Source organism: Zootoca vivipara, chromosome 11 (genome assembly GCF_965207765.1).
Source record: "Zootoca vivipara chromosome 11, rZooViv2.hap1.1, whole genome shotgun sequence".
NCBI classification, from domain to species: Eukaryota; Metazoa; Chordata; class Lepidosauria; order Squamata; family Lacertidae; genus Zootoca; species Zootoca vivipara.
Window position 1 is genome coordinate 56,034,178 of NC_142594.1, and position 13,340 is coordinate 56,047,517.

General features: G+C 43.1%; 1 protein-coding gene across 2 annotated transcripts in view; it reads right to left on the reverse strand.

The window, feature by feature from the left end:
- The window catches only part of CCDC13 (coiled-coil domain containing 13), a 38,546-nt gene extending 26,852 nt beyond the window's left edge, over positions 1-11,694 (reverse strand). For both annotated transcript variants that reach the window (XM_088654487.1, XM_035129831.3), the window contains exons 1-7: positions 11,546-11,694; positions 9,004-9,239; positions 8,497-8,645; positions 8,179-8,321; positions 6,567-6,647; positions 2,482-2,592; positions 1,559-1,663 (exon numbers count right to left, since the gene is read on the reverse strand). In XM_088654487.1, the coding sequence (XP_088510613.1) occupies positions 1,559-1,663; positions 2,482-2,592; positions 6,567-6,647; positions 8,179-8,321; positions 8,497-8,645; positions 9,004-9,230 (816 nt within the window). In that variant the 5' untranslated portion in view covers positions 9,231-9,239; positions 11,546-11,694. The remainder of the gene's footprint in view (positions 1-1,558; positions 1,664-2,481; positions 2,593-6,566; positions 6,648-8,178; positions 8,322-8,496; positions 8,646-9,003; positions 9,240-11,545) is intronic.
- Positions 11,695-13,340: the final 1,646 nt, after the last annotated feature.

Consider the following 13,340-nt stretch of genomic DNA (forward strand, 5'->3'; position numbering starts at 1 on the left):
GCCCCCCCCCCAAGCTACACCCATGCAATTAACCATCAAGGAAAGATGTATTCTTCATTGCCTGCGTAGGTCTGGTGGAATAGAAAAGTTTTCAGCGGGTGTTTAAAAGTTGGCACAGAAGGCGCCTGCTGAATCTCTAGTGGCGGAGAGTTCCACAGGACTGGGATCGATGACAGTTCCTTGTCGTTATCAAGTCAGCCTTGCCAACTTGGGGAATGAAAATGGCAGTAGGGTATCTAAGATGCAGATAGCAAGCTGGCAAATAGCCTGCTCTCTTGGGCAGATTATAAATTGACCCCAGTCAGCAAAATGGTAACTCATAGACCTTTTCCATGGAGCCGATCTACTGTAGCCTATAGACTTGCTCAGTCCAGGCCAAACTGAGACTCAAGGCTTATCTGTCAGTTCCTTGCCTGTGCTAAGTTAGCTCACTTTGAGATCTCTTCCATGCCCATCAGAAAGGTTATGTTATGATTTATTTACATGCCGCTTTTCAGCCAAAAAAGGCACCCCAAGGTGGCTAACATACAAAAGAAATGCAAATACAATACAATACAATAAAAATCAAGCTAAATATTCATACAGTGGTACCTTGGTTCTCAAACTTAATCCGTTCCGGAAGTCTGTTCCAAAACCAAAGCGTTCCAAAACCAAGGTGTGCTTTCCCATAGAAAGCAATGCAATATGGATTAATCCGTTCCAGACTTTTAAAAACAACCCCTAAAACAGCAATTTAACATGAATTTTACCATCTAGTGAGACCATTGAACTGGGCTCCACACAGTCACAAAAACGAATACACCAAAAAGCCCCCAAAGCAAAAACGCAAAATCAATAGCGAAAACAAAAGCGCCAAATATAAGCTCCAAATATCACCTCCGTGTTGCGTGGGTGCTCGAGACCTCAGCATAGCACTCAAAACGGAAGTGTGGCACTCAAATCAGAAGCGCAGCACTCCAAAGGAGCACGTTCGGCTTCCGGAAAAAAGTTCGCAAACCGGAACACTTACTTCTGGGTTTGCCGCATTCGGGTTCTGAATTGTTTGACAACTAAGCCGTTTGGGAACCAAGGTACCACTGTATTTCAAAATGCATTCATTTCCCTGCCAAACAGGCAACCGATTATTCCTTTTCAGTGGCAGAGGCTTGCAGCAAAAATGAATAAATCACCGAAGCAGAATGCAACAGAAGCAGTCAGCTGTATGTTAGTGTTGACACGGGAGGAGTGCAAAAGGGGTGAGAGGGGGGTCCCACTAAAAATCTGATCGGCAAGCAGGGGAAAAGAAGGATCTGTCTTGGTCCACCTGGTGGAACAGTATTTACAACAGGCACCTGCTCTCCAGAGTTTCGGAGGAGGGCGCCTCTCAGACTTACCTGGAGATGCCAGGGATTGAACCGGGAACATTTTGCATGCAAGGCATGTGCTCTGCAACCCTGCTAATCGACTGGCAATGGACCAGATCTGCGCGTGCAAATGGCCAGTTGAAATTCTGCAATAATCGGTCCGACTCTGCCATGCAATGTTCAGAAGAGCGGGGGAATAAAGACCATTGACTCACTTTCCCTTGTAGGACCAGGATCTGCTGAGCCCGCCCACGCCAGGTGCCAGGGGTGGACAACAGATTTTGAATGTTGACGTCTTCTCCAACTTCACTGGCTAAAAGCTGAAAACCAGATACAGAACATGATTATGTCATGGGAATCAAAGGTTTCGATTTATCATTTATTTTATTTAACCTTTTTAAAAATCTTGCTCTTCAGCGAAATAAAGCTCCTCAAAGCAGCCTAAAAATAGTGTGTGTGTGTGTGTGTGTGTGTAAAGGACAGTCCCTGCTATCAGGCTTACAATCGAAAAGACACGACACAAAAGGAAAATGGACTGGGCAGGAGGAGAAAATATACAAACCCAGGTTCAAGTTCTTAGCTAATGTGTTGCAGAAAGTGCCTTTTCCAAAATCTTTCTTAAGACCGTAAGAGGAGCCCGAATTAGCTTCTGGCTCCATGTTTTTAAAGCTTATTATTTATACTCCATTTTTCTGTTAAAATAATTGAAGTGGCATTTTTTCACACAGGTGTTTTGTGAGTTGTTTTGCCAGGCTGCTGCATACAACTCAGAAACACAGCTGAGGCAATGTCACTCCAGAAAAATCTGAAGTACCCACTGTCCTAGGACAGCTGTTCTGTTTCTTCAGCTCCTGCTGCCACATACGTCACTAAACCAGCCCAGGACACCTCCCATGTTCAAGGAGAGGACAGCTAATACTGGCAGATAATGTATACCCTGAAAGTGACCTTAGGGGTGGGTCAATGAGGGTGACCTCACTGATCTGAATTGCTTGTTGGATGGCTGTAACTGTTAGGCCCAAGCATCATGAAGGTCTCTAGTGGGGAAAAGCAATGGGATGCTTAAGAGTTCTAGAAGATCTACACATCAGATCAATAAATTCTGCACTAAGAAATGCAAACTAACAGAAGATCCTACCTTCTGTGTCGTCTTCAGTTCCTGCTTTGTGGTCTGGAGCTGGTTGCGAAGTTCAGACACTTTGAAGTTGGCTGCTGTTAACTTTTCTTGCAAGGCTTTCATCTCTGGGCTCTCGAGATTCAAGAGAAAGGGGTGTTTTTCAATTAGTACGCATGAAGAACAAATGGCACGTTACACAAGGCATTGTTTGTTTATTTACAGTTGTACCTTGGATCCCGAACGCCTTGAGAGTCGAACATTTTGGCTCCCGAACGCCGCAGACTGGGAGGTGAGTGTTCAGGTTTGCAAATGAAACATTATTTGGAACCTGAACGTCAACACTGCTTCCGGTTGGCTGCAGGAGCTACCTGCAGCCAATCAGAAGCCGCACCTTGGTTTCCAAATGTTTTCAGAAGTCGAATGGACTTCCGGAACGGTTTCCATTCAACGTCCGAGGTGCCACTGTATTTCCATTTATAGGTAAAGGTAAAGGGACCCCTGACCATTAGGTCCAGTCGTGACCGACTCTGGGGTTGCGCGCTCATCTCGCATTATTGGCCGAGGGAGCCGGCGTATAGCTTCCAGGTCATGTGGCCAGCATGACAAAGCCGCTTCTGGCAAACCAGAGCAGCACATGGAAACGCCGTTTACCTTCCCGCTGTAGCGGTTCCTATTTATCTACTTGCATTTTAACGTGCTTTCGAATTTATACACCACCAATTATATGAATATCCAACATGAGAGGTGGTGGATTCTCCCTCCTTGGAGGTTTTCAAGCAGAGGCTGGATGGCCATCAGTCACGGATGCTTTAGCTGAGATTCCTGCATTGCAGGGGGTTGGACTAGATGACTCTTGGGTCCCTTCTGACTCTAAGATTCCATGATTCTATCTCAGGGCAGTTCACAAGATAAAAACGCAAAATAAATAGTTAAAACAAAAACAAAACACTTAACGCTCCTTCCCACAAGAATATTTGAATATGTATATGTCGACCACAGCAAACTATGGCAAGTTATTAAAGAAATGGGAGTGCCTGATCACCTCATCTGTTTCCTGAGAAATCTCTATGTGGGAAAAGAAGCTACAGTTAGAACTGGATATGGAACAACTGATTGGTTCAAAATTGGGAAGGAGTACAACAAGGTTGTATATTGTCTCCCTGCTTATTTAACTTATATGCAGAATTCATCATGTGAAAGGCTGGACTGGATGAATCCCAAGCCGGAATTAAGATGGCCGGAAGAAATATCAACAACCTCAGATATGCTGATGACACAACCTTGATGGCAGAAAGTGAGGAGGAATTAAAGAACCTTTTAATGAGGGTGAAAGAGGAGAGCGCAAAATATGGTCTGAAGCTCAACATCAAAAAAACTAAGATCATGGCCACTGGTCCCATCACCTCCTGGCAAATAGAAGGGGAAGAAATGGAGGCAGTGAGAGGTTTTACTTTCTTGGGTTCCATGATCACTGCAGATGGTGACAGCAGTCACGAAATTAAAAGACGCCTCCTTCTTGGGAGAAAAGCAATGACAAACCCTAGACAGCATCTTAAAAAGCAGAGACATCACCTTGCCAACAAAGGTCCGTATAGTTAAAGCTATGGTTTTCCCAGTAGTGATGTATGGAAGTGAGAGCTGGACCATCAAGAAGGCTGATCGCCGAAGAATTGATGCTTTTGAATTCTGGTGCTGGAGGAGACTCTTGAGAGTCCCATGGACTGCAAGAAGATCAAACCTATCCATTCTGAAGGAAATCAGCCCTGAGTGCTCACTGGAAGGACAGATCGTGAAGCTGAGGCTCCAATACTTTGGCCACCTCATGAGAAGAGAAGACTCCCTGGAAAAGACCCTGATGTTGGGAAAGATGGAGGGCACTAGGAGAAGGGGACGACAGAGGACGAGATGGTTGGCCAGTGTTCTCGAAGCTACGAACATGAGTCTGACCAAACTGCGGGAGGCAGTGGAAGACAGTAGTGCCTGGCGTGCTATGGTAGGGCGTGTCATTTAAGGACTAAAAAAATTTTTTTTTGAATTTGCTCAATGAGGGGTTCTAAAAATATGTTATTGCACATGAGGAATCCAAATCTGCAATTATTTTTATGATTGGTTGATGTTTAGCTTGGTAAATTTGGATCTGTTTGAAATACACTAAAAAAAAGCCAAAAACTCGCATTTTGAAGCGAAGTTAAAGTTTTTAATCATTTTATACAAGCGAAAATATAAAGAAATTTTGTTTCCAGCTGTAACAACATATCATTACTTTATCTTAGGCATCCCCAAACTGCGGCCCTCCAGATGTTTTGCCTACAACTCCCATGATCCCTAGCTAACAGGACCAATGATCAGGGATGATGGGGGCTGTAGTCCAAAACATCTGGAGGGCCAAAGTTTGGGGACGCCTGCTTTATCTTATAACGTCCTATTATAGTAAAAAAAGAATAATAAATTAACAACTTCAAGGGCTGGTGTCACATGATCATGTATCTGCTGAGGGCCCACATCTGAGTAGGAGAGCCACTGGCAGAAGCCCCCTGGACCATGCTCTTCAAAAGAAGTGTACACTGTTAAAATTTGATTCCTGTAGACTCTAAAGGCCTGCTCTTGATCCTCACAAAGATGGTGTCAGACTTAGTGAAACCATATTCCATGCAGGTCAAGACTTTTGTTCATTTAATGGTTCTGAAGCAGGAGAATATATAGTATTTCCATCCTTCCATCACTGTGATAGAAGGGTTACCATAATGCTTATTATCCATGCTACTATTGAAGGAACTAAAATCTTGTCTTTCTTAAAATGTGGCAATCCTTATCTTAAGATTGGGTGCCTGCCCAACAGCCTTAATCCTACACTATCAGAATGCTGTTTTTGCACCCCCAATTTATCCAATAAGGAAAGACCGTCACTCGACTGAACTTTGGTAGCTCTACTTTACAGTGTATTTTTAACACCTCCAAGTAGTTTATCCAGTCCTCTGCATAGACTTCCTTATCGTGTTTATCATCATAGCTATTCTTCAAAGAAAACATGCTTTTCTCCTTCATGGGAATAAAATTCTGTTTGCAAAGGGTGGGAGTGAGCAACAAAAGGAGACAATTCTCTGCTGAAAATAGTATATGTATATATAGAATATAGTATAGTATAATAAAATGATGTTGGTGGGTTGGGATCCCAGCTCCTTTGATGACCACACAATTGTTCTGGTACCAGAGATGCTCTGTAACATATTCAAGCAAGACCCCAGCCCCTAGTCTCCAATGCAACACAGAAGACAATTGCTAGGGCTGGTTAGATGTCCTCATGCCACCCCATTTTGTCTATCTCGGATAGATGAGAAATCTACTTGTCAGAGCATTTCGGCTTTGAAACCCCAACAACCTCAGTGGGTGGACTGGTGGTAGAAAGCAAAAAAGATATCACATACTGTTGTATAATATGAATATTAATAGTACAGATAACTACAATACATATATAAGAGAACTACAATACAGTGGTACCCCACAAGACGAATACCTCATGCAACGAAAAACTCTCAAGATGAAAGCTTTTTGCGTTGCGCGAGGCGACTCGCAAGACAAAGTTTCCTATGACCGCGCTTCGCAAGACAAATAGGAATGCATTAACTAAATGGGTAGACCGGGTAAACCGGGAAAATTTTAAACCATGCTTTGCAAGCTGAGTTTTTTGCTATACGAAGTGACTTGCAGAACAAATTAATTTCATCTTGCAAGGTACCACAGTATCTTGTAATCAATTTTAGGCACTTATCAACATCTGTTTTCATCAAAATTGGGGAATAACCTATATGTTTATAAATGACAGGAAAATTTTAAAAATGTTAAAAAGTAGGAACTTTTCACATAGAGATTTACCAAGCAAGACCTCAAGATTTACAAGGAACCAAAATAGATTTCAAATTACCTCATCATACCACAACTTTTTAACACCCCTCAAATCAGGATTTTTAAAGATGGAAAATTCAACACGCCCTAGTGCTATGGTCCATGGGGTCACAAAGAGTCGGACACGACTAAACGACTAAACAACAACATTATTATTATTATTTTCATTACTACGTTGAGAAAACAGAGTGGTTCATTCTTACCAGAGGCATTTCCGTTGTCTTACGAGCAGGCTGACTGTCTTTCTCCTCAAGTGATTGGGGCTTGAGAGCTGACATTTGTAACTAGAATATATACACACACACATATACACGTAATTAGATAAATGCCAGCATTCCTGTGCAACTACAAAGCAGATCAAGGAAAAAGGGTGAGGGAATGACTGACTGCACAAGCACCTGCAAAGCAGACATGAGAATGAAATTTACTGGATGTCGGCAGTTGCTAGAACCTCAATTGCCTCAAGATGGAAAAGCCTGGGTATGGCTCCCCTTTATCACATACACAGCCCAACAAGACAACGACAAAATCCACCAACAGCATACGAATCAATACGGCTAACCTGATCCTAAACACCCACCCGCCCCACTCACGCATGAAAACAAAGCTCACCACAGCCAATCACAAATGAACAACCCCAACCTCTCTTACCACCAGAGGAACACAAGCAAAGAGCAGAGAACCTGCAAAAGCGACGCTGACATAAAACCCCACACATATATTAAGTAAAATAGAAACATCGCCACCGGCCCCTGCCCCACTCGCCTTCCCCCCTCCTCTTCCCCCTTTTCTTCCTCATGTAACACTGTCTCAACAAATGAAACTGATCTGTAAAAATGTTACTTGGGAAAAAAAAAGAGACACTGCTCATACTTTTGTAAACCAAGAATTTTTAAAATAAAAATACATTTAAAAAAAAGATGGAAAAACTTACAGGACTTGCAACTTTTGCTGTGGTATGTGGAGTTTAGATTGGCTGAAAATAGAACTAATAAATTACATGCTGCCAAAGGCTTGGAAGACCTCCAAAAATTCAAAAATAAAAGCTTTTGTATCCCGTCCATCTGACTGGGTTGCCCTAGCCACAATTCTATGCTGTTTGGTGGGGTTTTATCTTGTATACAACAAATAAAGACACACAAAGCTCCCTTCTCCACAATGCAATGCAAAATGTGGCTTTCCTAATGGTCTTAAGTAAAGGTAAAGGTTAAAGGGACCCCTGACCGTTAGGTCCAGTCGCGGACAACTCTGGGGTGCGGCGCTCATCTTGCTTTATTGACCAAGGGAGCCGGCGTACAGCTTCTGGGTCATGTGGCCAGCATGACAAAGCCGCTTCTGGCAAACCAGAGCAGCACATGGAAACGCCATTTACCTTCCCGCTGTAGCGGTACCTATTTATCTACTTGCACTTTGACGTGCTTTTGAACTGCTAGGTTGGCAGGAGCAGGGACCAAGCAACCTGTTTCTTATTGCCTCATTGGTGAAATACCTCAACTTTGAGCCTCTGTCTGTGTGGCATTTCATTCTTCTGGTTTTAATGAATTAATCAAACAAATTAATACAATAGAGACAATAAAAATACAAAACAAAGTGCAGTACAGGGCTTGCCGATCAGAAGGTTGGCGGCTTGAATCCCCGTGATGGGGTGAGCTCCTGTTGCTTGGTCCCTGCTCCTGCCAACCTAGCAGTTCAAAAGCACGTCAAAGTGCAAGTAGATAAATAGGTGAAACCACTGGCAAGGTCCTAGCTGCCTGCTGAGAGAGGAGATGCGGAGGAGGCGAGGCGAAACCTTCTCAGCAGAAACAGAAGCCTCACCTCTTTTTCCAGCTCCTTGATTCTGTTGTTCAGCTGCTTCACTTTGGTTTTCTCCTTTTCAACCTCCGCAGTCATGTGCCGGTTCTGCTTTGCCAACTCAACTATTTTTGCGGCCGCGACGTCTCCCGTGACGCCCGAGGTCCCTACGGAAAGAAGCAGCAACAGTGGGTGAGATCTGCTACCCCTGTGGATCCTGCCACCTGAGGCAGTCACCTCACTTTGTCTCATGGGTGGGCCCGGCCCTGATAGAAGGTAAGGGAGCCTGCAAATAGGTCACACAGACAATGGCAGGTGTGTGTGCAAAGCATTTCCATTTACCCATCAGGGCCAGCCTCTCTTCCTCAATCTTCTTGTGCAGCTGCTTGATTTCAAATTCTCGCTCCTTGAGCACTTTGTGCAGTCTGCCGTTTTCATCTACAGTCTCTCGAAGCTGCTGCTGGAGCTGTTCGTTTTCATTTTCAAGTAACCTGGGGAGGGTGGGGGGAGAAAATACAGAACAGCTATAAACTATGTCCCAGACACTTGAGGAAAGGCAGGAAGCAGGACTGGTGAGTTGGTGTCATCTGGGAAGAGTCCCAAGGCTGGGTAGAGGGACCCTGACGGACACCTCTGATTCCCAGTCCTGGGGCACCCTGCTCTAGCTCCACAACAAAGAGATAGGAAGGTCAGCTCAAGAGGTTTAAGGGATAGTCTGGGAAGCTGGAGGTTCCCCATTCTATCTGTTTTAACCCTATGTATCCCCTCTTCTGCAAGCTGCGTTGCACTCAGACATCCACCACATCCTTTGACATTTCCCTGATGAATGAGCCTGGGTTACCTCTATACCTTTTGCTAATGTCCTCCTTAGGCATCTCACTGCCCACAGTGTACAAGCTGAGATTATCTTGGACCCCAAAGGTTTCCTCTTGACTGCCCTTTTCGCTTTGTTTCATGCTCTGTTGTTGTTTTTCTTTCTTCTTCTCCATCAGGTTTTGCATCCTCTTCTGCTGCTGTTCCTGGAGAGCCTTAAGCTGCATCCTTAAATTTTCGTTCACTTCCTCATCCAGCTCCATTATTCACTCCTGAAAGGCAAGCAAAGAGAGAAGATGCAGAATCATAATGCTCTCAAAAACACTTCCAAGACAGCTCTCTCCATAACCACGGTGCCCCCTCTGGATGCCCTTCTTATTGTACATTCACGATGAATTGTAATCATGATGATATCAGGGGGGGGGGGGTATACACAATTGCATTTTCAATAATACAGTATTTGTGCCTGCAAAGTTTTGGGGGGTGGGTATATTGTTTCATTTCCAATTAGTGCATGTCTTTGGTTCTACAGCAAGGATGCCCAAACTAAGGCCCGGGGGCCGGATGCGGCCCAATCGCCTTCTAAATCCGGCCTGTGAACGATCTGGGAATCAGCATGTTTTTACATGAGTAAAATGTTTCCTTTTATTTAAAATGCATCTCTGGGTTATTTATGGGGCATAGGAATTCGTTCATATTCCCCCCCCCCCAAAAAAAAATACAGTCTGGCCCCCCACAAGGTCTGAGGAACAGTGGACCGGCCCCCTGGTGAAAAAGTTTGCTGACCCCTGTTCTACACAATGCCCCACAACTTCCTGCTGGTCTTCTGTAACTTTTTATAATGCTAATGTTTCCGTTTATTTTTTGTCCCACTTTTGTTGCCCAATAGCACAAGAATGGGAATAATGCAATAAACTGGGGAAGCATCACACAACAGCTAATAAAACAAAATATTGGTCCCCCCCTTAATATTTCCTATTTGCACAGTAATTCATTTTGGTACAGTAGATACCTATGATTATTATTATTATTATTATTATTATTATTATTTTGTGCCCCTCAGCTCAGCGCACTGTGAGGGGAAACCTCCTGAACCATTCTAAATCTAGTGCTGGCAGCATGAAAGGGAAGGTGTGGCCCCTGACTCTCTTCTGCCATCTGCATCCTAACATTCACACATGCATGCCTGTTCTTATACAGGGGTATCACTTCTGAGGGAGGCCAACTGAAGCCTAGAGAACTCGAAGGTGTGATGTTTGTGTCTCGCACACATTTAATAACATAAATGAAAAGTCACACCCACCCACAGATGCCTTAGGCGGGAAAGAAAACAAGGCTTTATCCCTGGTAAAAGTGGGTGGGTACAGCTGAATCAGCTTTGAGACAGGCAAATATGTAAATCGCCCTTCCTGTAGCTTTATTTATATGTTATCAATAGAAAAGGAGGGGGGATGCAAATGCGGAGGGGAAGAAGCAGGCATAGCTCCCTGGGCACCACCCAGGTCTAAGTCTTTCCTTTTATTTTATTTTATTTTTTAAATAATTTTATTGGATTTTATAAACAGAGTGAAAGAAAAAGAAAAAACATAGAAAAATACAAAAAAAGGAAAAATACGAAACAGTTTCAACAGATCTTATTCCCCAAAATTCTTCACATCTCAATAGCAATAAAATAGGTAAAGAAAAAAATTACAGGTAATAAAATAAAAGTAAAAGTACAATAATTCAACTCTATAGCTTCCAATCTAAGCATTTTGGACTTCCACATTCCCCCTTCTTCAGTTTTAAATATTACAATAACTCCTGCAGTTTCCAAATCTAAGATCACATTCTTTTTTCTAAATTGTAACTTCTTTATTACTAATAATCTTTCACACTTCACATTACTATTATTTAACTACTAATCTCTACCCCTTACCCCAAAATATTCCAACTTATCTATAAAAATCTTTTACCCCCTATTATTCCCACCCACAAAACAAGATCTAACCCCCTAATTCTTTCCTTTTATTTTTTAACCATGTTTATTGATTTTGAACAACAAGCATTCGCAAGATCAGTCGGAACACCCCCAACACACCCTTACAAAACTTAAACACAGTCTGTTGACACACACAAATAAAGTTAAGGCGACTTTAAATCGCATGTAAAAGAGTATCATTCTGTAAGTTTTGGGCAGTTTATACGCATGCTCCCCTCTTTTTTTTGAGGCATATGAAATAAAATCAAGCCACGTATTTATTAAAAGTTACTGAGCTGCTTCTGTTACCTTCCCTCGTGGGTTTTCTTACGTTTGCTCCTCCATTAAGATCAGGTCCCCAATCAAAAGTTCAAAGAGATTTGTGTCCCTTTATGCCTTTTTTTTTGGAGGGGAGGGTGTCATAGACATTTGTGGGGTGGGGCAGAACAGCATCTCTCTCTCTTTCTCTCCTTCCCCCTTTATTAGTAGCATGCATTTGTAAGTTGGAGGGGCACCCAGAGTCATCTAGTCCAGCCCCCTTGCAAGGCAGGAATCTCTACCCGAAGCTGTCGCTGCCAGGCTCCCCAGCAATTCTGCCCCCCCCCGGCCAATCCTCACCTCTCTCTGGGCCTAGGCCGGGTCTCCCCACGCAACTCCCTTCCTGGGGGCAGAGGAAGGCTAGGCAAGTCCCGGGGCTGGAAGGCTGCAGGGCCGGACTAGGCCGCACCCCCACGCCGCCTACCTCGCGCTTCCGTCCGCGGAGCCCCAGAGCGGGACGCGGTTCCCTCGGCAACCGTTGCCATGGCAGCATCCTCCGGGCTCGCTCAGGGAGGAGAAGGGATGCGATGGCCGAGCGACGCAGCGCGCAGCTACTGAACCCTTCAACGTCGAAATGCCAAAAAAATAAATAAATGAGGGGTGCCCGAAAGTTGCAACGCGACTGGGGGATTCCAAAGAGATAACTTAATTTGGTTTTGCTTGGTAAGCGAAATGTGTGTAAAATGGCACAGAAATACTTAAAATCGATTGCCAAGTACCAACGTGATCAAGTAAAATAAAAAAATTCCTTCAGTAGCACCTTAAAGACCAACTAAGTTTTTATTTTGGTATGAGCTTTCGTGTGCATGCACACTTCTTCAGATACGTGATCAAGCGTTCCAAAAAAGACTGGAGTAGAATCATAGAATCATAGAGTTGGAAGAGACCACAAGGGCCATCCAGTCCAACCCCCTGCCAAGCAGGAAACACCATCAAAGCATTCTTGACATATGCCTGTCAAGCCTCTGCTTAAAGACCTCCAAAGAAGGAGACTCCACCACACTCCTTGGTAGCAAATTCCACTGACGAACAGCTCTTACTGTCAGGAGTAAATCTCTACAATATTTGAAGGACCATAATGTAAGCAATTGACAACATTAGCAGGGTTGTGAGAAGACTTGTAATAGATGACTGTTACTACCTTTTTATATTTATTTAAAAGTTGTGATGTTTTGAATGAGCGGGACGTAAATTGGAAAATGCATTAATGCTGTGATATAAAAAATTAACTTTGAAAACCATGAGGTGGGAGGGAGGGAAGTCAACAGGCTCATACGAGGGAAAGAAGTGGACAATGAGGATGTGTTTAATTATTATAAAATGGAAATCTAATAAAAATATTATAAAAAAATAAATAAAAACAATTGCCAAGTAATTGCAGCTATATTAGTGATATTGTCTTTTATTACTTCTTCTTCTTCAGCATTACCTGACATTTTCAGGTGAACTTTAAAATCTTCGGTTTTCCAAGAGCTGTTTATGCACTTTTTTGGAGTCGTCCCCCCCCCAAGCGAAATGTTGCCCAATGGCATATTTGCAGTCCTCACACCCCAAAACGTATTTTAAATACCTCTTACTGAAGAAATTTGCAAAATTTAGTTTCACCCCCTAAAATGACATGCCCTAATGAGGGTTTTTGGAGGCGGGGGAGCCTTTGCACAGGAGGAAAACTGAGGCTGGGATGTTGGAGGGGGAATTGTTACTGTTGTTTCTATATTATTATTTATTAAATTTGGATTAATAGATCTCAGGGCAGTTCACAGCATAAAACCATGAAGTACATAATAAAAACATCAACAATAACAAAATAGCCCCATTTTTCATACCTTTATTTTAGATCTTGTGATTTATGTGTAAATTGCTCATTTTGGTTGCGTTTTAATGTTTTACTTCCTGTTTATAACTACTTTTGTTATGTTTTAGTTAGGTTTCCTTCCTATTGTAAGCTGCCTTGAGCATGGCTTGAGCTGTGGAAAGGCAGCGGAGGATTAACTGAAGTACTACGGCTGAAGCTGTTTGCAAGTACTTATTTTTATTTCATAAAATTTATACACCGACTGTAAAAAAAAACAACAACAACCCCGTTGTCACTATT